The sequence below is a fragment of the Diceros bicornis genome, chromosome 11 (genome assembly GCF_020826845.1).
Source record: "Diceros bicornis minor isolate mBicDic1 chromosome 11, mDicBic1.mat.cur, whole genome shotgun sequence".
Classification (NCBI taxonomy): domain Eukaryota; kingdom Metazoa; phylum Chordata; class Mammalia; order Perissodactyla; family Rhinocerotidae; genus Diceros; species Diceros bicornis.
Window position 1 is genome coordinate 36,506,788 of NC_080750.1, and position 23,987 is coordinate 36,530,774.

The 23,987-nt window shown below is 35.0% G+C and overlaps 1 protein-coding gene across 1 annotated transcript; it reads left to right on the top strand.

The window, feature by feature from the left end:
* Positions 1-30: 30 nt before the first annotated feature.
* TMEM184C (transmembrane protein 184C) lies at positions 31-23,930 on the top strand. Its single transcript, XM_058550165.1, has 10 exons — positions 31-665; positions 7,090-7,220; positions 7,319-7,355; positions 8,103-8,308; positions 17,247-17,321; positions 18,460-18,553; positions 20,723-20,835; positions 22,176-22,275; positions 22,787-22,958; positions 23,188-23,930. Exons 1-10 carry the CDS (start codon positions 543-545, stop codon positions 23,451-23,453), a joined length of 1,317 nt encoding a protein of 438 aa, XP_058406148.1. The 5' UTR covers positions 31-542; the 3' UTR covers positions 23,454-23,930.
* The last annotated feature ends 57 nt before the right edge of the window (positions 23,931-23,987 follow it).

Below are 23,987 nucleotides of genomic sequence, written 5' to 3' on the forward strand. Positions count from 1 at the left end.
AGGAGCGAATGAGGAAGTCCTGGGGTCGTTGGGCGTGTTTTCATCTCTTATCTCTTAGCTGACTTGGGCGAAGAGACACCTGAGAGCCCGGAGGGGAGGAAACGCCACCGCGCCAGAAAAGAACAAGTGGCCCGGCAGCTGCGGGGCAGAACTGAACTGTGTGCAGGGTCACCAGAGGCCGGACCTGGTCGGCGCCGCTCTCCTCAAGGCCATGGTGCTGGCGGAGCTCTGGGCGATCCGCAAGTGAGGGCAGCGGCTCCGCCCGGGAGCCCACTGCGAAAGAACTGGGCAGATGCGACGTGGGGAAGAAAGGATGCTGCCCGCACTGCTCCCCGGTAGCACCCAGAGCGGCCGCAGTTGCGGCAGAAGCAGCAGAAAGCACAGCGCGGGCCGAGGAGGCGGCTGGAGCTGCTGGTAAAGTCGCTCAGCAGCTCTTTCTCCGTCGTATACGGGTTGACAAAACGGCCGAAGAACAGGGCTCCCCATTATAATCTCCTTCGAGCTCTTTTTCCTTGCTACTCAGAGCTGATTTATGCGGAAACATGCCTTGCACTTGTACCTGGAGGAACTGGAGACAGTGGATTCGACCTTTAGCGGTGGTCATCTACCTGGTGTCCATAGTGGTTGCTGTTCCTCTGTGCGTGTGGGAATTACAGAAACTGGAGGTAAGAGGGCCCTACGCCATTGACCTCTACCCTTCTTTCTACCGTCCTGCCCATCTGAGGTTGCCCATTTTTACCCTGGATACCCCAGACTTGATAATCCTGAAAATCATGTTATGTAAAGGAGTCTAGTCTTAGGATATAAACCTATCTGGTTTCTTGTTCACGGTTTTTGAAAGCATGCTACAGGTGGGGATAGGACCGGGTCAAGAAAATAGAATATATTAAGATAGCTGCTTAGAAGAGTACTGTTTTGGAAGCAGTCATCAATTCCCTGAAAGTAAGGTAATTTTATTACTGAAATCTGATCTGTTCAGATATTGGACTTAACTAGATCAGATAAACTACCTTGAAAACCATGTATTGAATTTTATTAGTATTTAACTAGCTTCCTAAGTTAAAAGATTCTAGTTGGTTACCGTTGATGTTTATTTTTACTTTAGAAATTAACTGTTAACCAACAAAGATTTTGCAAAAAGTCCCTTGTATATTTTTTGATGTCATATTCTTATTATGACATCAGTAAAGTGCTGCAAGCTAGAAGACCCCAAGGTAAATACTTAAGTAAGATATGTACTGTATAAAAATTGTGTTAAGAACTTTAAACTTGGAATTGATAAAAACCAGAAAGTACTTTTACTTAGAAACACCTATTTTACAAGAGCTATGACAAGACCATGGCTATTTTAGGCCCTTTATTGTGGAAATGACTTTTACATAGTTAAACAAAATGTATTTCATATACGTTTTTTGTATGTTCACTTAATTATTTTTTGTTGACTTTCCCATACTAGGATAGTCCATATAGTTATTTTTAACATTGATATACTATTCCACTACATTAAATATTTCCCATTTGTTAGATATTTAGGTTATTTCCATAATTTGTCTACCAAAATTCAAGTAGTATAGATATCTTAATACAAATAGGGATTTCTTAACTTTGAAATATTTCTTTGGAGTATAGTATAGGAATTGCTTTTAAGGTTAATAATATGTATAATATCAATTTAGTTTGAGACTTCTCTTAGTTGTTGGTTTCAGTTGTAGTTTTTAAGTGACAGCTTTTAAGGAAAATTTTAATCTGCAACCTCCAGTGCTAACAACACTCAGAGCCAAATTCTCATCAAGTCTTGCCTGGACTATTCTCAACACACCAGACAGAGTATCCACTTAAAACATAAGTCATATTATGTGTGTCCTCTTCTCAAAGTTTTCCAGTCACTCCTAGTCCCAGATTAAAAGCCACTGTCCCTAACTATGGCCGTCGAGGCCCAACATGGTCTGTCACCACCCCTACCTCGTCCCGCCTCTGGCTTTCTCTCCTCAGTTCCTGGGCTTCCACCACCCTGGCTTTGCTCAAACAAGCAGACATGCACCCTCCTTAGGGCCTTTGCCCTAAATGTTCCCCCTTCACGGCATGCCTTTCCCCCACATGGCTTTCTCGTTCCTTTATGTGCTCAGGTCTTTACTCAAATGTCACCCAGCTACCTTGTTTAAAAGTTGCAAGCTTCCCTTCCTCAACTCTTCATATACTCTTCGCTACTTTATTTTTCTTCCTAGGACTCACCACCATCTAACATGATAATTTTGTTTTCTCCTCCTTCTGCCCAAATGTCTCATACTTAGTAAATGATGATTTGAGTCCCAGTGATAAATCAGGCTTGTGTTCTATATGGTGAGAAACAGAAACACGGCACCTAGCTTCATGGAACTTAGTGGTGGAGACAAACACAATCAGCAAAAACAAATCAATAAAATTAAATTGTATAAAATCCTGTGGAGGAAACTAAAAAAGATCTGAGAAATGAATAGGCAGGGCAATCCTATTGTACATCTTCAAAAGACCACTCCACCAGCTATGGAAAATTAAGTGGAAGTGGAGGGAAATTAGAAAGCTCTTTATGATAGTTAAGAGGTAGTGGGTGCCTGAGCTACAATGACTTAAATAGCAGAAATAGAGATGGAAAACTGAATTGTAAGTATTCTTGGAAGTGAAGAAACAGGACTCGACAGTGGCTTGTATTGGGGAGGAGAGGCAGTGAGAGAAAAGGAGAAATCAAGAATGACTCTCAGATATCTGTCTTGAGCAACAGGGTAAATGGTGACACCAGTTACAGAAATGAAAATTGATGGATAGGGACAGATTTGAGAGAAATTGAGTTCTGCTTTGGACATTTAGTTTGAGGTATATGAGAGATATTTAGATGGGCATGTCAAATATGCAGTTAGATATGCAGGTCTAGAGCTCAGCAAGGTTTGAACTGCAGATATAAATATGGCAGTTGTCAGAAGAGACGGTGTTTAAAGCCATAAGCATGGGTGAGATTATAAAAGGGAAGAAGAAGAAAAGGCCGTGGACCTAGCACCAACATTTAGAGGTCAAGTAGAGGAACAGAAACTTACAAAAAAGAAGCAGCTGCCAGTGGGAAAGTGGAAGCCAGAACAGGAAAGTGTTTCAAGCAGGACAAAATAGTAAACAGTGTAAATAGTAAATAGTGTCCAGTGCTGCTGAAACATGCATTGGTTTTCATAAGATAGGACAGTCATTGGTGATCCTGGTAATGGGTTCAATGGAGTTGTAGTAATGGGTTCAATGGAATTGTAAGGGCTGAATCAGGATATGGGCAAGATTTTTGTTTTTGTTTTGAGTATTTTGACTTTGAAGGGGACCTGAGAAATGAATGGCACAGTAGATAGAGAAGAGTATTGGTTTAAGGGAAGATTTTTTTTTCCCTTGTTGTATTTTGTTTTTAAGGTTAGAGACACTAGCTACAGCATGTCCCCAAGATTTAGGTATAATTTTATTTAATATTCTTAATCTTGAAGCATAGGAGTTATCCTTGTTTTATAGATATGAAAACTGAGACAGAGAGATGAGTGGCTCAAGTGTCCTAAGTGCTTTGTGTACAATATCATTTTCATGCTCTTCATCGTTATTCACTAAATGAGTTTATGTATCTAAAATGCTTAACACATTGTGCCCAATAAATAGAAGGTGCTCAATAAGCCCTAATTATCACTGTTTTTAAAATATCATCACTCAACAGTGATGCATGCATTGGAGGAGCAGTTCTTTTTCTTGTGGAATATCATCCTAATTGGGATTAGGTTCTCAATTGAAGACCTAAGGCAAAGTGGCAAAGTTATATGCATAAATTTGAGCACTAGATAAAGTAGTTGACATGTTTAGGCACAGTTTTGTATGAACAATACATGTCTTTTAAACACTAGAATCACAGATGCTCACACTGTGAGAAGTCAATGGGAACTGAGATGGTAGAAAATAGGAGGTTCGTATAGCCCGTCCCATGCCCATGGTGGGGCATGTACTCATTTACTGGAATGGCAAGATGACCATCTGCACTATTTAAACTATTTCTCTCCCTCTCTTACTTGGCTGAGCATGTGTAATTGAAGTCAAGTAAGTTAAATGCACACATGATGTCACACTGCTCTGTAGTCGTTATGTCCTGCCCTGCTCCTCCTTATGCCCCAAGTAGCTACTCTCTAGCTACTCTCCATGTAAGTGTTCCTCCCTGTCCCTCAGGAGGATTAGGCCCAGAAAGCACTATCCTGTTCGTCTCTGCTCTCTACTTTGAAAGCATTTGGCTGAGGGACAATTAACTCACTCCTGGATGCTCATCTTTAATGGTTTTTTCTTTCCTGTCTACTTCCCTCAAGTTACCTTAGGAAAAAAATCTTCACTACTTATCTCCTCATTTTGTGAGCCAAAAAAACCCCAACTCATGGCTGCTAAGTTTAATAATGTTAATAGTATTCTTATATCAGTGTTTCTCAAGTGAGAATAATTTATTTAGATATAAATGTAATAATTATATTAATAATTTCTATAGATACCTAGTGTTTGACTTATAATGTTACTTAAATTATGTATACACATAAAATAGGTTACATTTCTTATGCATATAGCTTTTTATATAGCTCAAAAATCAAAACAACTGTAAAACCAGTGATTCAAATTAATGGCGTTAATGTGGACAGATGATGTTTTTCTGAAACTGAATTACCACTTGCAATGTAAAAATGGTACTAACTCTATGATGCAAGATTTTTTTAGTTTGGCATCACTATCCTGAAATGACTCAATTCTCCAGTCACTTGTTTTACGATCATCGTTTGAAAAAGAACTTTCTTCCTTACAGCACACTGAGGACACTTGGCCTTCATTAGTCACAAGCACATCATTTTTCTCTTAAGTCTACCATCAAGTTCTTTTTGGCACTAAGGCAATCATAAAAACAAATGTGAGCATTTGTGTGTGTGTGTGTGAGTGAGAGAGAAAGATCAGCCCTAAGCTAACATCCATGCCAATCCTCCTCTTTTTTGCTGAGGAAGACTGGCCCTAAGTTAACATCCGTGCCGATCTTCCTCCACTTTATGTGGTACGCCACCACAGCATGGCCTGACAAGCGGTGCATCAGTGCGCACCTGGGATCCGAACCCAGGCCACCAGCAGCGGAGCGCACACTTAACCACTACGCCATGGGGCCGGCCCAGATGTGAGCATTAAAATCACTTGGCAATACTGTTCTTAATGATCACCTTGTAGTAGAGAAAATCTAGAATATGCTTTTAATTTTTTCTTATTTTAGGTCATCATTAAAATGAATACTCAATTTTAAATGAAATTGAGCTAAGCAAAAATCCCTGGAAAATGATTGCTCAGACGTTCCTTTTAAAATTGTCACCTCCACATATTTATTTTTCACCTACTGCTTGGATTGATCTTCAGCATTCAGCAAGACTTCTTTCTGTATTTGCTTTTCAGGTGTTCCACACAGTTTAATGTAGAAATTCATTGTTGTAAAAATACATTTGATCTCTGTACTTTTGTTTTCTACTTCTTTAATCTTTATCCCTGATAAAAAAAAAAATTTTGTTCAAAACAGTAAAACTAAGGCCGGCCCCGTGGTGTAGTGGTTAAGTGCGTGCGCTCTGCTGCTGGTGGCCCAGGTTTGGATCCTGGGCACGCACCGATGCACCGCTTGCCAGGCCATGCTGTGGCAGCGTCCCATATAAAGTGGAGGAAGATGGGCACAGATGTTAGCCCAGGGCCGGTCTTCCTCAGCAAAAAGAGGAGGTTTGGCCTGCCTGTTAGCTCAGGGCTGATCTTCCTCACAAAAAAAAACAGTAAAACTAGGGGCCGGCCCAGTGGCGTAGTGGTTAAGTTCATGCACTCTGCTTTGGCGGCCCAGGGTTCCAGGTTCAGATCCTGGGCGTGGACCTATGCACCACTTATCAAGCCATGCTGTGGCAGGCATCCCACATATAAAGTAGAGGAAGATGGGCACGGATGTTAGCCCAGAGCCAATATTCCTCAGCAGAAAGAGGAGGATTGGCCATGTTAGCACAGGGCTAATGCTTGCTCACAAAAAAAAAGTAGTACATAAGTAGTAGCTAAAAAAAAAAAAAAAAAAACAGTAAAACTAGAAGTCATGGACTTCAGTTCTATTTTAATTAACTGCTCAAACCCCTCAAGTACCAAAAATAAATGCCCACCTTTTTTTTTTTTTAAAGTTAGCATTTGCATTTAAAAAAAAATTGAAAGGATTCACACTCCTCAAGGTAGGAGTACAAGTTAGTATAAAATTCATTCCCTAGGCCCCTCAGATAGCACAGAGGTTCAAATAAATTTGTTTTTACCAGAAAGCAAGTAGGTTACTTCGACTCTACCTTAGGATGAGAGAGTTTAAAGTGTGTTTTTAGACGCTGAGTTTTTAAAGGATAAAATATTGATCAGATACTGACCTAAAAAAGAAATTAGAGCTTTTTAAAATGTAATCTCCTGAGTTGATGTTGTTGGATATGAGAGGGGTAGCACATATCAACACAGTTTGCATGGACAGTAGTTGTGGCAGTGCTTATGGAATGGGAGAGTTAAAAGACGCAACACATATAAAGAACTTAAAGTATCAGGCAAATAGCACTCAATAAATGTTCTACTAATATGTTGGGTAACACTAAAATTTGCAGAAAACGTTACGTAGAATTTTAACTTTCCAGAAATAACGGCAGAGTAATAAGCCATAGAAAGATTTTTAAATTTGACTTGCAGAAAATTTTAAAACTTCTGTACATCCCCAAACACAATAATCAAATATAAAAGGCAAATAAGCTAAGGGGAAATGACATGATGTTAATATTCTTAATGTATACAGCACTGTTACAAAAGGCCTCATGAGGAAAAATGCTCAACCATGAGAAAAAGTCCACCCCCTCCCTCCACAAAAGCACAAATAGACTGTTTATTGAAGAAAAAATAAAAATAGCCACTAGTCATTTGGAAAATATTGGGCCTCATTAATATCAAATAAATGAAAATTTAAGAAATAAAAATATTTTAGTTAGCTTTTTAGTTTTAATATCAGAGAATTTATACTAACATATTCTTTTGCTTCTTAAGGTTGGAATCCACACCAAGGCTTGGTTTATTGCTGGAATCTTTTTGCTGTTGACTATACCTATATCCCTCTGGGTGATATTGCAACATTTAGTGCATTATACACAACCTGAACTACAGAAACCAATAATAAGGTAAATCTTAATATATTTTGATTCTACTAGTGTTATGTTGGCTTATTTCATAGATATGATGTAAAACGTTTTTAATTTATGTTTTCCTTTCCAAATAGGATTCTTTGGATGGTACCTATTTACAGTTTAGATAGTGTAAGTATGTTTCATTTTATGTCATTAACTAACAACTTGTTTGATGATACTAACTGTACTCTTACAGAATGCTTAAGGTGGTAAAAGTATGTTCTTTGGCAGTAAAGAGTCAGATTAATAAGAAAAGTGAAAAAGTTGACTTGTTTTTAATGTTGATAAAGAAGATAAAGTATAACAATAGAAAAGGCAGATGTTTTAAAGTTTTAAAAATCTAAAGCTGTTTTCTTTGCTTAATCTTTTAAAATTTCAGTTTAGTAGCTCTTAGTCCTTTAAAGAATGTAATGTTTAAAATTACATTAGCATCCTTTTTATTTATTAAATCTTTTATTTGGACCAAAAAAAAAACCTTCCCCAGTGGATTCTAATACATGAAGTTATTACAGATAACTGTTTTAATTTGATTAAATATAAAGGAAATGTCTTTAACAGCATTTTCTATAATCATGTCAAGAAAAATTTCAGATTATATTTAAGAACCTAAGTACATAATTTAGCTTCTCTCTTCATATTCATTATTTACCCCCAAACATGAATGTTTTTGTTTACCAATATCCAAGATATTTATTGCTTTTAAAAATTTATTTCACAGATGGTCTGGTAGCCCTCATAATGATAAATTTTAGAAAGTTTGATATAAGTACAGGACAAGACATCTCAAGTTTAAAAATTAGCTTATTGTGAGTACCATGAATTGGAGTGGTAATTCCTTTTATCTTAGCTGTAACTAACATCTGTGCTTTTTCATAGTGGATAGCTTTGAAATATCCCAGCATTGCAATATATGTGGATACCTGCAGAGAATGTTATGAAGCTTATGTCATTTACAACTTTATGGTATTCCTGACCAATTATCTAACTAACCGGTATCCAAATCTGGTATTAATCCTTGAAGCCAAAGATCAGCAGAAACATTTCCCTCCTTTATGTTGCTGTCCACCATGGACTATGGGAGAGTAAGTATGTTTGGTTTTAATTCTTTTATGTTTTGGTTTTATTTAAGGAGAATTTTTAAGCATCAGTCAGTTCTTTGCAAAGGAGTGTGTTAAGTACTACGAGCAAGACAAAAAGTATAAGACAGAGCCCCTACCCTCATGGAGTTCATAGTCAATTTGAAGACTAACGAAACACACGTAATATAATCCACACATACAAGTTAGTCTCTTTTACATTATTCATCCTATATAGAAAACTTAAAATATTATGGGGAAAAAAACCTTAGAAATCATTTAATCAACGCCCTTTTACTATTGAGAACCAAGGTCTGCAGAGATTAACTTACTCAAGATCACATAGCTAGTTAATGGCAAAATCAGGTCTAAGACTCAGGGAGAAGATAGTCTAGTGGGGGAAACAGCATATGATATGAAATAGCAACAAATAGCAGTGTTTATTCTAGTAATATATAATGTTAGTTGGCCTTATTATACATTAATGTAAGACAGTAAAGGAAAATAAAACCTAAAAAGTTAAGTTGAAGCTGAGATTACATTTATTATATAAATGAACCATTGGATATTTTTCGGCAAGGAAACATTTGAAAACAGCATTTTAGAAAGGTTAATCTTGCAATACTGTACAGGATGCATTAGAGGGAGGAGGACTCTAGAGATGGGGAAATAAATTAGGATGTTATTATAATAGTCCATTTGTGACATAAGCTGAAAAGGAGGGATGAAATTGGAATAGAAAGGAAAGACAAGAGAATGCAGCTGAAGAATCATTAAGACTTGATCATTGACAGATGGGGATTAAGGTGAAAGTTGCAAGCTAAGGTAACTGGAATGATTTAGAGGTCTAGTATTCAATGTAAATATATCACCTAGGGATAGCTACATTGCCTTCCATGCAGTACAGAACCATTTGTACAACATCAAGACTAAATGTGTCTCTACTTACACACTCGCAATGACAGGGAGCTACCTAGCTATTTTATGTAATAAGCTCCTAATGTGTTCATTTGACAAATATGTATTGAACACCTAGTATGTGCCAGTATATAGATATATCCTAGTGCATATAACAGATGTAGAATTCATGGAACTTACAGTATAGTTAGGAAGGTTAGGAATTAAATGAAGATACAAATATATAGTTACTTATTTCAGGAAATGGTATGACAGAAAAAAAACCCAGGAGACTATGAAAGAGGATAGTAAGGAAAAACTGATGTAGGTTGAGGATAAGGGGAGAGAGATTGTGCTCAACTCCAAATACCACAAGGACAAATAGAGATTTATAGCCAATGAGCAGATTGAGGTAGTCGCTGGATGGAAAATTGCTAAGAGGATACATCAAGGGTAGGGGGACTCACTCTAAACTGGCCTAACAGGATACTTGCTAAAGGCAGGCCAAGGCTTAAATATCAGGAGTGGGGGAAGAGGAGCTTCATCAGATATCAAAGGTAATCAAATATCAGGAGTGAGGGCATGACTTAGCAGGATTCTTTGCACAAACTGACAGGCAGGCCAAGGACAGGGCCTAAGAATGATGCCTAGTTGAAAAGAAGGCTCAGAGGAGCCTGTTTCTTTGTCAATGAGAAGCCATTAGAGGATGTTAAGCAGAGGACTCGTATCCAAATTTCATTTTCAGAAATTACTGTGCTCTTCATAGACTGAATTGGAAGTGGGCAGGGATGGAAGAGATTGCAGTGGTCCAGTAAATATGATGATGATGATGATGATGATGATGATGATGATGATTGATGATTGATGGTGATGATGGTGATGGTGATGGTGGCAGTGACTTGACTTTGATCAGGACTTTTCTGTTAATACAGAACCTGAGATGACACTCTAGCTGTCTCTTCAGACTGGTTCATCATGATTAGCTGGTGGTCAACTAAAACCCCACACCTTTTTCAAATGATACTGCTGGTCAAAATCCCCAATTCTGTGCTTGTGCAATTGATTTGTGCCTAACTACACAGCCAATCACATGTATTCTTGTTAAATCTCTTTGTGTTGATTTCATTTTTTCCTGAGATTCTTTTGAATTCTGACAACTGCTGCCTAGATAATGTCAGCAATGCATCCATAACTATAGCTCAGATTTTCTTATTGAAAAGACAGTAAGTGTCCACCAAAGTCATGCAGTTTAGGGGTGTGGTTTTAGTGATAATAAAACTTCTCATTCTCCTGTATATATGTAAATGTATTTTAGGTTACCAGTCTCCCTCTATTAGATAACTGGTGTTACATATCTGATAATTAATCAGGCTATTGCTGTTTAGGATAATTCAGTATGATGGTTTGGTTTGGTGTAAGATGCAAATGCCGTGATAAGTTTGCAGTTGTTAGACGATAAAAACTGTCTGCTTTTTATAATCAGATTTCTGTAACATAAGCAATGAGCACAATGCTTTTTCTTTTAATAAATAGCAAGTTTTGTATATGTTAGTTTCTGAGAGGAGGGGAGACATTTTTACCTAATGATTTAGTACTCTTATAAAACAAATGTTTTCATGAAACAGTACTAACCCTTATTTATGTATTCACTTCCTCCCTCTTGTTTTTAAAATTCGAGTCACAGCCCTCTAAGTTGAATTTGACCCAGTTTGAAAAAAATTGCTCTAGGATACATACCTTGGAGTGGATATACTAGGTCTTTAGGTTTTGTTCAACTTTGTTAGTGGCAAATTATTTTCTGAAGTGTCAGGACCAAGTTACTCTCCCACCAACAGTATAAAATACTTCTAATTGAAGCACATCCTCACTGACATTTGGAATTACCCAGACTTCTTTATGTTGGCCTATCAAGAGCACGTAAAGTGGTGTATCATGTGGTCTTAATTTGGATTTCCTTGATTAGTAATGAGGTTGAGCAACTTTTCATATGTGTATTAGCCATTTGTGTTTCCATTTCTGAGGAATGCTTGTTTCTGTTTCTCATTTTTTAATGTGTTGTCTGTCTTGTGGCTTAATATGGGATGTTTTTATATTTAGATACTAATTCTTTGCTTAATGAGTGTTAAAAATATCTTTTTCCAGTTTTCGGCATGCTTTGTCACTTTCATTATATCTTTTGATAAATGGAAGTTTTGAATTTTAATATAGTTGAATTTATCTATCTTAGTTTATAGTCAGTACTTTTTGCATCTTCTTCAAAAAATTCTTCCTGACGCCAGGATTATAAAAACATTCCCCTGTGCTTTGCTTTGCTTTTTTTTTTTCCCTAAGGACAATTGGCCTTGGTGCTAACATCTGTTGCCAGTCTTCCTCTTTTTTCTTTTTTCTCCCCAAAACCCCAGTACATAGTTGTGTATCATAGTTGTAGAGTTGTAGCTCTTCTATGTGAGATGCCATCTCTGCATGGCTTGATGAGCCGTGAGCAGGTCTGCGCCCAGGATCTGAACCAGTGAACCCCGGGCCGGCCACCAAAGTGGAACGTGCGAACTTAACCACTACACCACCAGGCCTGCCCCTCCTGTGCTTTTCTTCTAAACATTTCAAAAATTTCCCGTTAAGACTTATAAATACTTATTGATTTTGCTGTATATGGGTGTTGTAGCAATGCAATTTCATTTTATTCCTTTGGTTAGCTATCTTAGCACCATTCTCTCCCTTCTCCCTCACTGATCTATATTGCCATCTCTATCATATATGAAGTTTCCATATGTATGGGTCTGTTTGTGGTCTTTTTTGCCTGTTTTATTGGTTAACTTTTCTATCCCTGGACTAATCCTATACATTAACTACTACAGCTTATTAATAAGCCTTAAAACGAAGGGCAAGTACCCCAACCCTATTATCTTGGCTATTCTTGGGTCTTTACTCTTACATATAAATTTTAGAATCAGCTTGTCAAGTTGCTTGAAAAACCCTGTTGGGATTTTTTTGATTGCAGTTGAATTCAGTCCTTAGTTTGTTGACATCTTTATGATTTTTTGAGTCTTCTTATCTATGAATATGGTCTAGATTTCTACTTATTTAGCTCTTCATTCCATAAAGTATAATTTTCTCATGAAAGTCTTGTACATCTTGTGTTGACTTTATAAATATCTTATATTCTATTGCTATTATAAATGACATCTTTTTAAAAAATGTTTAATTGCTGCCAGTGTGTAGAAAGGCAATTGGCTGTTACATATTGATCTTATATCCAAAAATCTTGTTAAATTTTCTTAGTCTGTAGATCTTTTTAAGTTCTCTGTGTAGACAGTCATCTTCAATTGAAAGATTTGTTTGCTTTTCAGTCTTTATACCATACATTTCTCTTTCTTCTTGCTGTGCTGGTAAGTATCTTTAGACAATCTTGCATCATTCTTGATTTTAAAGAGAATTCTTATAAAATTTCACAGTTGAATTTGATGTTTCTAAAGGTGTTATATAGGCATCCTTTCAGGATACAAAACCTCCCTTTTACCACTAGTTTGTTAAAGAGTTTTTAATCATGAATAAGTGTTGAATTTCATCAAATGCTTTTTCTCTACCTATTGAGATGATCATGGTTTTTCACCTTTAACCTGTTAATGTAGTAAATTAGATTAATGGCTTTTCTAATGTTAAAACTCCCTTGCATTTCTAGGATAAAATCAAAAGTATCATTTGCTTTTCTGTGTCCCAAGATTTGGTTTGCTAATATTTTGTTTAGAATTTTTACATCTATGTTCATAAGTAAGATTGGACTATAATTTTCCTTTCTTATACAATCCCTGTCTCGTTTTCCCATCCAAGTTATACTGGCTGAATAGGAATTATTGCCTTTCATTTGTATATCACCAGAAGAGATTGTATACTATACCTTGAAAAGTTAGACCTGGACTTTTCTTTGTGGGAGGACAATTATAGAACTATAATTTAGTTTCTGGAATCATATTTTTTTAATTATAGTTTTTAGGAATTAGGCAGAATAGACAGAGTTTTAAAATGTAAGGGCATACATTAGTTTATATCTTCTTAATCTCTTTTGGATCTGTCATTATGACTCCTTTTCCATTTCTAATGTTATTAGAGTCTTTGTTTTCTCCTTGAAAAATCTTGCCAGAAGTGTGCCTATTTTTTACTAATCTTTTCAAGAACTGACTTTTGGCTGTATTGATTCTCTCTGTAGTATGTTTGTTTTCTGTTTCATTAATTTCTGCTCTATTTTTACTTCCTTTCTTTCATTTCTTTTGGTTTACTGTGTTCTTTTCTTAGCTCATTAATCTACAGCCTTTCTTCTTTTTTAATACTGCATTTAAGACTAGACATTTCTCTCCAAGTTCTACATTCACTGAATCCCAGTTTTTGTTGTTTTATTTTTTATTGAAATATAATTGGCATACATTTTATTGGTTTCAGCGTAATGATTCGATATTTGTATATATTGTAAAATAATCACTACAGTAAGTCTAGTTAACATCTATCACCACATGAATCCTAGTTTTGATATTTAGTATTTTCATTATCATCCAGTTTAAGGTTTTTAAATTACTATTGGGATTTCTTTTTTACTTGAGTTATTTTGGAGTATTTCAAAATTTCCAAACCTAAGGATTTTTTTTTGTTTTTAGTTTTTCATTTTATTTATTTGTTTCATTTCATGTCATTTTATTTATTTCATTTCATTTTATTTATTTAAAATTTATTATTTATTTTATTTGTTTTCATTTTATTTCATTTACTTATTATAAATAAATTGTTTTCATTATTTATTTGTTGCAGTCAGGGAATATACTCTCTCTGAGACAGTCTTTGGAACTGGTTAAGATTTGTTTCATGCCCTCTAATACATGATCAGTTTTTATAAAGATTCCCTGTGTGCTTGAAGAGAATAAACATGCTATATTAACAAGTGGCTGTGTTATATTTATGTCCAGGTCAATCTTATTTTATTGTGTTATTCAATTTTTCTGTATTTCTGTTGACTTTGGCTACTTGTTCTATCAGTTACTGAGAGAGATATTTAAATTCTGCCACTGATAATTTGTCAGTTTCTTACTGTACTTCTGTCAGTTCTTGCTTTATATATTTTGATGCTGTTTCTATTCCAAATAATCTTCTTCAAGTTATTTTGTCTGCTATTAATAGGTATCCTACCTTTCCTTTGTGTAGTGTTTGCTTGACGTATCTTTCTCTACCTTTTACTTTCATCCTTTCCATGTCTTTATGTTTTAGGTGTATCACTTATTTCTTTTTTAAGTTTAGTGTTTTTTAATTCCAATCTGACAATCCATCAACTTAAACAAGTTAGGCATTTACATTTTTGTGATTATTGATATATTCATTTATAATCTTGCCATCTTTTTGTTTTCTATTTGTCTCACTTTTTCTTCTTTCCTTTTTTCATTGATTATGTTATTTTTAAATAAAATTTTATTTTGGAATAATTTTAAATTTATAGAAAAGTTGCAAAGACAAGACAGAGATTTCTTATACACTTTTTACCCAGCTTCCCCTAATGTTAACATCTTATGTAATCATGGTACATTTGTCAAAACTAAGAAATAACATTGGTACCATACTATTAACTGCAACCTTTCAGATTTCCCAAGTCTTTCCACATACGTCCTTTTTCTGTTCGAGGATCCAATCCAGGAATCCACATTGCATTTAGCCTCTTTTTAAAAATATAAATTTTCATTTAATACTTTGAGAAGGTATAAGGAGTTTGAGAAGATCCTTCTAATTATTTAATGAAGATTTTAATAAATAATTTTAAACTTTTTCAAACATTTGAGGAATACAAACAAATGGAACAGACAAGTCTGTTTTATACTGCCCACATTTAACTAATGTTAAAATAAGTCCATGATTCCTTATTTGCAATTGTAAAGTACAAAAAAATCTTGAAAACTAAAAGCTTTTTCATAGCTCATTTAGTGGCAAAACTCTATTTATAATCTTTGACTATGTATAATTTTAGCATGGCTATTTTACCTGTTATGGAATATATATGTCTCACTGCAGCTGTATCAGTGTGTGTGATTACAGGTGCTACTCCAGATCCCACTGGGAGTTGATTGTATTATTTGTTGTTTTTCTTATTCTATTTTTTTTCTCACTACTGGTTTAGAAGTTATAGTTTCTATTTCCAGTCTTATTTTGACCACTTAAGAGTTTAAATTTTACCATGACTACTTAATATCTAACTTTAATCTTAAAAATTAGACATTTTTTTGGATAGATTTTTTTAAGTCTTTTGTAGATTTAACTACAAATATTAAAAATTTACTTGCTGCTCACTCCTTCTTGCATCTCAGATCTTCTATCTGGGATCATTGCCTTCTTTCTAAAGTATGGCCCTTGAAAGTTCCTTTAGTGTCAGTGTATCAGTGGCAAATTTTCTCAGATATACTTATCCAAAAGTATCTTTATTTTCCTCTCATTCTTGAAAGATAGTTTTGCTGAATGTAATTCTCTGTTGACAGGAATTTTCTCCAAACGTTTTGAAGATTTTATTCCACCTAATTCTGGCTTCAGTTGTTACTGTTAAGCCTCTGTCAATTTAATTGTCATTATAGGTGACCTGTCTCCAGCTGCATTTAAGACCCTCTCCGTCTTTGATGTTTTGCAGTTTCACTCTGAAGTATCTAGGTGGTTTCGTTTTTGTTTTTAGTCTTGCTTAATTTACAGTGTGCCTTAATCTGTAGATTCGTATCTTTCATCAGTTCTGAAAAGTCTTAGCCATAATCTCTTCTGATTTTGCCTTTCCTCTACTTTCTCTTCTGTAACTCTGAATATATGTTAGACCTTCTGATTCTATTCTGTTCTTTGTAACTCTCTTTCACATTTGTCTCTTTGTCTCAGCCTTTGCTACATTCTGGGCAATTTCTTCAGATACATCTTCCAGTTCATTAATTCTCCACAGCTTTCAAAGGTATCTAATTGACTATTTAATCTATCTGCATAGTCTCTCCTAGTGGTCTCAGATTTGGTTTGACAGTCAACTCATAGAATACTATAGGTTTAACCCAGTCCAACATAATTTAGCTTTGTAAAGAGTATGGCACAGGAAGCACAGTATGTATAGCCAAGGCAAGGCATTCTCATCTAGAGGTTTTGCAACAAGCCCAAGTGCAACTCCTAGGCCCACCACCACAGGGGGCACACACACTTAGTTGTAAGTGGGAGTGAACCACCTCAGCACAGAGAAAGCTCTCAGCACATAGAACCCAACAGTTTTTTATTCAGTCCTGGTAACACCACCTCAAGGTCTGAATGCCAGACTCACAGTCTTCTCAATCTAGAGGTAATTTGTAAATTAGAGGATTCATAATACATAACATTGATAACTAGTTTTCCTGATAGGAGTGCTAAATAAGCCTTTGCCCTCAGACCAACTTGGTCTTTTAAGAAGGCTTACACAAGCCTCTCAGGTAGAGAGCCTTTTTTGGTAGTTGTTTTGGGACTTTTTTTGGTTTGTTTTTGTTTGTTACTCCTTGTAAATTTTCCCTAACACTGAATGAGCCCAGCCATAGGATAAAAACTGTTTTATGCAGGATCTTTGTTTGACCTTTCAGAGTATCTAGTCAATGATACTCTCTGGAATGACATTTAAATACCAAACTTGAAAGGAAACTGAATACTAAATGTAAATAATACTTTCTAAATACGCTTTCACATGTACACGCACACACGATTCATTTGTTACTCAGTTTTTCTTCCAGAAACACACAGGGACCCACTTTTGTTCCTTTTGTTCTGTGCTGCACTATTCATAAATTTGAGACTTTACACAGAAAGCAAGAACTGTCAGAAGATGTAGTTGTCAAATAATTTTAAAAATAGTGTTTAAATAATTTGTTTGCTACCATCCACATTCTTCCCCAGTTGCCATTTAGAATGACTAAATTAAAAGAATTAAAGATAAGTGTGGGATCATTTGTCAAAGTGATTTTAATTTGGGGGATTTGGAGAAGTCTGATACTATTTAAATGAGTAGTTGAAATGCTAAGTTCTTTTTCTTTGGCAGAGTATTGCTGTTTAGGTGCAAACTGGGTGTATTGCAGTATACGGTTGTCAGACCATTCACCACCATCGTTGCTTTGTAAGTACACAGAACTTATCATTTATTTTTTAAAAATCCTCATGCTCTTAAGTGGGAATAACCGAGTAGAAAAACATATAAAGAGTGTTAATTTACATGTTTATAATACAATTCTAGTCTGTTATAAAAAACAGTATATAGAAACCCTACTATATTCAAATAGATAAGGTGACCATTTGTAGGCAAGGAATCACCACAGAATTCTTCTAAATAATATTCATTTTAGAGCTTTCTTGACAGCATTTAAAAAATACTTTCTTTTTTAGATATTAATGTTCACATAGCTTTACAGAAACATCTATTACATGAAGTTAAAGTATGCTACTTCAGGTTCATTGCATGGTTTTATTTTCTACATAGTTAACTTAGAATGTATTATGAGTACTATATTCCAAGTAAGAAGTCATATTTTTCTTTTTTAAAAGCTTTGTCGAAGCTTAGCACTTGAGGTAAAATGGGGTATCATTAAGCCACCTGGTAAAACTATTCCCTAAAAATTTAAGAACTTCGAATAATTTAAAGCAGGCAGAAGGCATGGTTTATCTACTAGTTATAACTAACATGCTGCATGTTCACAGAGGAAGAATAGGAAGAAAGATGTGAAGGAAGCATTCAAGTCTTTATTCTGCCTTTGAGCTAGCAATTCTTTAGTGACATTTACCTTAGAATTAAGACTAATTCGCTTGTTTATGAAGGCATGCTTTATTTCTCTGCAGTTTAGAAATTGGGTAATCACGTAAGTTAATACTTAGATCTGGGTCTTTATAAAATTTACCTCCAAGACAATTTGGGGGAAAAAAATTGTAGTTATAGACCAGCATTATACGTTTATAACAATCAACCTTTTGAAAATTAGGCAGCATAATTTTTTTGAATCTAATAATTACCCTTTCTAGTTCAAGGTATGTATCTTATTTTGGATTTACTTCAAGTTGGAGGAATATTTATATATTAACATTTCTAAAAAAATGTTTTTCTTTTAATTTTTGAACCACCTTGATGACAAATTTCAAGTGATTTATCTACAGGATCTTTTAAATAAAATGACTTCTAAATTTAAGTATTGCTGTCAGTGCTGTATTTTAAAATATTTTGATTTAGTTAAGCATCAAGTTGTCTCATTTTTATCATTTTTTAGAATCTGTGAGCTGGCTGGTATATATGATGAAGGGAACTTTAGCTTTTCAAATGCTTGGACTTACTTGGTTATAATAAACAATATGTCACAATTGGTAAGTAAATATTCATCTTAACTGTACTACATTAGTATGTATAACTCAATTTTCTTAGGGAAATTTTTTTGGGGAATAAAGCTTAATTTTTACTTTTTCCCTTGAAATTTGATTTATAGGAAGAACTTGAAGAAATTTTTAACGCGTCTTTATACATATATGATGATATAATATCTTTGTTAATTATTTGGTGATTTATATGTTTACCTGTTGATCGTGTTTGTTCATTTGGTTCTGGTATTCATTACATAGTTGTGTGGGTATGTCATAAATAAAAGCACAAGGCTCTCCTTAAAAAAACAAAATAAAAACAGGGCCAGCCCTGGTGGCTTAGTGGTTAAGTTCAGCCCGCTCCACTTTGGCGGCCCAGGTTCAGTTCTTGGGCGCAGACCTACACCACTCATCTCTCAGTGGCCATGCTGTGGCGGCGGGTCAGATACAAAAAGAGGAAGATTGGCAGTGGATGTTAGCTTAAGGCAAGTCTTCCTCAGCAAAAAAAACAAAAAGATATCCTAGGCATATTCAGTAAGAGAAAATGTCTAATTGGTATATGACAGTACAGGGTTTGATTGAAAATGGGAGAATAAAATTCTGTCATATATTTGGGAATTAAAGGAAAATTGAGAATGCCAAGTTAAAAAAAATGATGTTCTAGAAACTGAAATGCTTTAAAGATATAACTGATCCTTTCAACTTAAGAATGTGTATTTTATTTAAAATATTAAGTTAATACTTTCAGCAAAATAATAGTTTAGAGATGCAATGGCATGCATCTGTGGTATTAGAGGTTTATAATAAAAATTAAATGCCTGTGTATTTAAAGCTTTCCGACATGTTCATATATTTTAGAACCAGTAATTCCATTTCTGGGAATATATCCTCAAGAAACTGTCAGAAGTACTTTTGCTTTGAATATCTTTGTATCTAAAGCCTATTATTTGTAATAGCAAAAGGCTGGAAACAATCCAAAGCCCAGTGATGGGGACTGGTTAAATGTACTGTGGTTCTTCCACTGGCCAAAATATTAGGCAGTTATTAAAAATAGTCCTTGTGAAACATATGGACAAGTAAGGCACTTTAAGTAGGAAAAAAAATCAGGCAACAAAATTTTATATCTAGTTGATGATACCTCTTAAAAACCACCTTATGTGTAGAAAGGATTGGTTGAATAATGGGACTATGAACAACTTTATACTTTACTGCTTTCATAGTCTAAAATATTTTAAATGAGCATTTTATATGATTTTAATGGGAAAAAGTAAACTTTTAGGAAAATGTTTATTGCTATGCAACACTACACTAGGTTATTACAACTGATTTCTAAAAATAGTTAATAAGAAGTCTTGAGCTTTTTTTTTAATTTTTTTTTTTTTTTTTTTTTGGTGAGGAGATCAGCCCTGTGCTAACATCTGCCAATCCTCCTCTTTTTGCTAAGGAAGACTGGCCCTGGGCTAACATCCGTGCCCATCTTCCTCCACTTTATATGGGACGCCGCCACAGCATGGCTTGCCAAGCAGTGCGTCGGTGCGCACCTGGGATCCAAACCCGCGAATCCCGGGCCACCACAGCGGAGCGCATGCACTTAACCACTTGCGCCACTGGGCAGGCCCCTTGAGCATGTATTTTAAAGAAGTAAATTCAGCTGGATTGACACACTACCCTCAAGAAAGACTGTTTCCTTGATTCTTTACTTTCAGATTTCATGGTCACAATTTTATTGAACTACTACTTATTTTAATGTGTTGTCTTTAATAAATAATATGCATACAATGTTATATAAGATAGACTAGTTAGTAAGCTCAACCCTTATAAAATTAATGGTGTGTGTATAAAAGCCGTTAAAAAGCAGATGTTTTTATTTTGGCTGAATGAGAGCCTTTTCTTCTGTTCATGGCAGTTGTTTGTTTATTGTTTTCTTTATGGACCCCCAGTAAGTGAACATTTAAAACCATTTTCAGGGAAGATGTTATACATCTCTTCTGAGAAATTTCATATCATATATATTCATCCAGAGTAAACTATAAAAGCTTGTTGTTAATCTAATAAAGCCTGGAAAAATTTGCCTGAAACATTACTCTGTACCAGGTCTCTGGTTTATAACTTGAATACTTCTGTTAGTATAGTTATTCTTACTGAAGAAGTTTAACCATTAATCTTAATTGTTTCTAGTTTGCCATGTATTGTCTTCTGCTATTTTATAAAGTACTGAAGGAAGAACTGAGTCCAATCCAACCTGTTGGCAAATTTCTTTGTGTAAAACTGGTGGTTTTTGTTTCTTTTTGGTAAGTGTTGCTTTTCTTAAATGTTCTCATTTTCTAAAGGGCAATAAAACTGTTGGTTAGGGAGGATTTTAAAAATAGTCTTAATACCGAAGATGAATTAAAATGTCTCTACTCACCTTTTAAGAAGTTCATCCTTTTAGCCCTTGTTGGTTTTTCATAAAGAAACTATCAGATGCTCACTTGTAACATTTATAAGAAAATAATTTGAGACAATCTAAATGTCTCAACACTAGAGGAATCATTAAAATAAATCATGGTCCCGTTATATAAGAGAATACTCTGCAGTTTGGAAGATAAACATGATATGGAATATTTAATGAAGGGAAGAAATGTTCATCAATAAAAATATTTTTTAAAACAGAAGGTAAAAACTGTACATAGTCCCAGTTTAGTAAAGGGATGGTTGATAGGGAGCCTAGAAACAAATACACCAAATTTAACAATATACAAATAATGCAAAAAGGGGAAAAAGAAAATTCCTTGAAATCCCACCAGCTAGAAAGAATGATTAACATTTTGGTGCACATATGTCATGTAAAACTCCACAGAAATAGTTTCATACTATAAGAGCTTGTAGAACTCAACAATATGTTCAGTATATTGTCGATATAGTTCTTTGTCAGTAAAGTGAGACTATAATTTTGTTGTTTGGGTTTTTTGGTTTTTATATTTGCCTAGTATTCTGTTGTGTGAATATAACTTTTTAACCAATCTTCTGTTGACATTTTATGTTGTTCCTCATTTTTTCACCATTACAAGCAATATTCAAGTGAATATTCTTGTATACAGAACCATGAAAGCTTATCTATCTCATTATTAGCTGTTAAATTTAACCCAGGGTCGTATCCCTAGATTTGCTTGAAATGCTCAGTGTGACTTCCTGTCTTGGGGTCAGACTCCTTCTCAGTTTGTCTCTAGTTCCATTACTTCAAACAAGAATGGTTTCAAAATGACTGTATTAAAAAATAATCTGAATAACCAGTTAACATGTGTAAATAACATTTGAGTATCTGTCCTTTATTTCATTTTAAATGCCTATTGTACAAGCTGTTAGGCATTGTCTATGTATAGGAAGAACTTAAAATCTAAATACTTGTGCACACTTTGAAAACAAAAAAAGTACAAAATTCATGTGATGAAACTGTACTAGAAGAGTACATTTGTAAAGCCAATATATTTAATAGAGATACACAATGTCTTCAGGAATATGCTGTGAAGGCAGGGCAGTGGTGGTCCACAGGTTGTGCTGGGGTTTAACTTTTTTAAATGGTATATTTTTAAAACAGCTGCTCATTTTATGCTTGATATAGATTTGGCGTTTACCTTTTCCTAACATATAGGCAAGCAGTAGTTATTGCTTTGTTGGTAAAAGTTGGCGTTATTTCTGAAAAGCATACATGGGAATGGCAGACTGTAGAAGCTGTGGCTACAGGACTCCAGGTAAGTAGTGCTATCTCTGAATTCAGCAGAACATTACTATTGGTTAAGCATTTTTACATATTATCTCTTAAACCTGACAACATGCAGGCTGTGGGGCTACTAGTATCCTCACTGTACAGGTGAGGAAATGAAGGAAATCCTAGAGAAATTGGCCATAGTTGCTAATTTGTAGTAGAGCCAAGAATAGAACCTAGATTTTGTTACTCTTAGTCTTCTCTTTCTGCATTTCTCCTCTTAGTCCCTGGGCAGTGGATTGAGAATGCATTGTACTTTGCTAAGAAATACTTGAATGAGGTAGTGCAAAATAGATTTAAATTTTTGGCATTTTGTCCTTTTTTGAAGAGGTTAAAAATAATTATTTTGGAAAGTGGAAAAATGAATATAATCTTACAGAAAAAAACAGCTGTTAATACTTAAATACTTTTGAAAAGAGAGAAAGATAGTGCTTTTCCTTTACATATAAAACTAGATTTAAACTCGAAGATGGCTGATATGTTTGTTGTTGTTGCAGGACTTTATTATCTGTATTGAGATGTTTCTTGCTGCTATTGCTCATCACTACACTTTCTCATATAAACCGTATGTCCAAGAAGCAGAAGAGGGCTCGTGCTTTGATTCCTTTCTTGCCATGTGGGATGTTTCAGATATTAGGGATGATATTTCTGAACAAGTAAGGCATGTTGGTAAGTACCAGCCATTTAATTCTACCCAAATAGGTAGGTTGTCATAGTTCTCCTATCAGGGCAATTTCATAGCTATTTAAGAGATGAAAGACTTTGGTTAAAGCAGTACCACAATAAGGCTCTTCAAATTGGGAGGGGCGAGGGGGAGCTTATTTTTAGCATGGTAAGTTTATAGTGGTAAAAATAACAACTTTTGGCTAACCTTGGAAACCTTTATATTACTTTAAAGGAAGGACAGTCATGGGACATCCTAGGAAAAAATTTTTTCCTGAAGATCAAGATCAAAATGAACATACAAGCTTGTTATCATCATCATCACAAGATGCAATTTCCGTTGCCTCTTCTGTGCCACCTTCACCCATGGGTCACTACCAAGGATTTGGACACACTGTGACTCCCCAGACTACACCTACTACAGCTAATATAGCTGATGAAATATGTAGTGAAACAACAGGAGAGAAAAGAGAACCTTCAGATAAATCTGTGGCCTCCTGAATGGTGTGCAAAAGCAAACTGCACTACTACCATGTTATTTCATTACCTGGTATCCCACTGCTCAGGATTTTGTGCTTGGGACAAGCCATAAATGATGGAAAATTTCAACACAAAGATAGGCAGAAGCCGGGTACGACTACTGGATTTATATAAGTTTTGTATATCACAAATAATCAGTCTAAATATCCTAGACTTAGACTTGATTTCTTAACATTTGAGCATCATGTACTTGAATGGTAGAAAATGACTACTAAACGTTCCTGATATTACATTGCTTTATCAAGAAGGTGGACATAAAAAAAACTAATGATTCCTACCACTGCTGCATGAATATAATAATCTGGAATTAGCAGAAAGTATAATTCTGAAATATGAATTAGTGGAACTTAATCATAATCATGTGCCATATATGCTTATCTAACAATTATTTCTCTATTTCTCAACTGGATGTCTTTCAATAAATAAGAATTTATCATTTATTTTCTGCAACTTTTTATGTCTCTCATATGTCTTTAATGTTTTATTTAACAAATA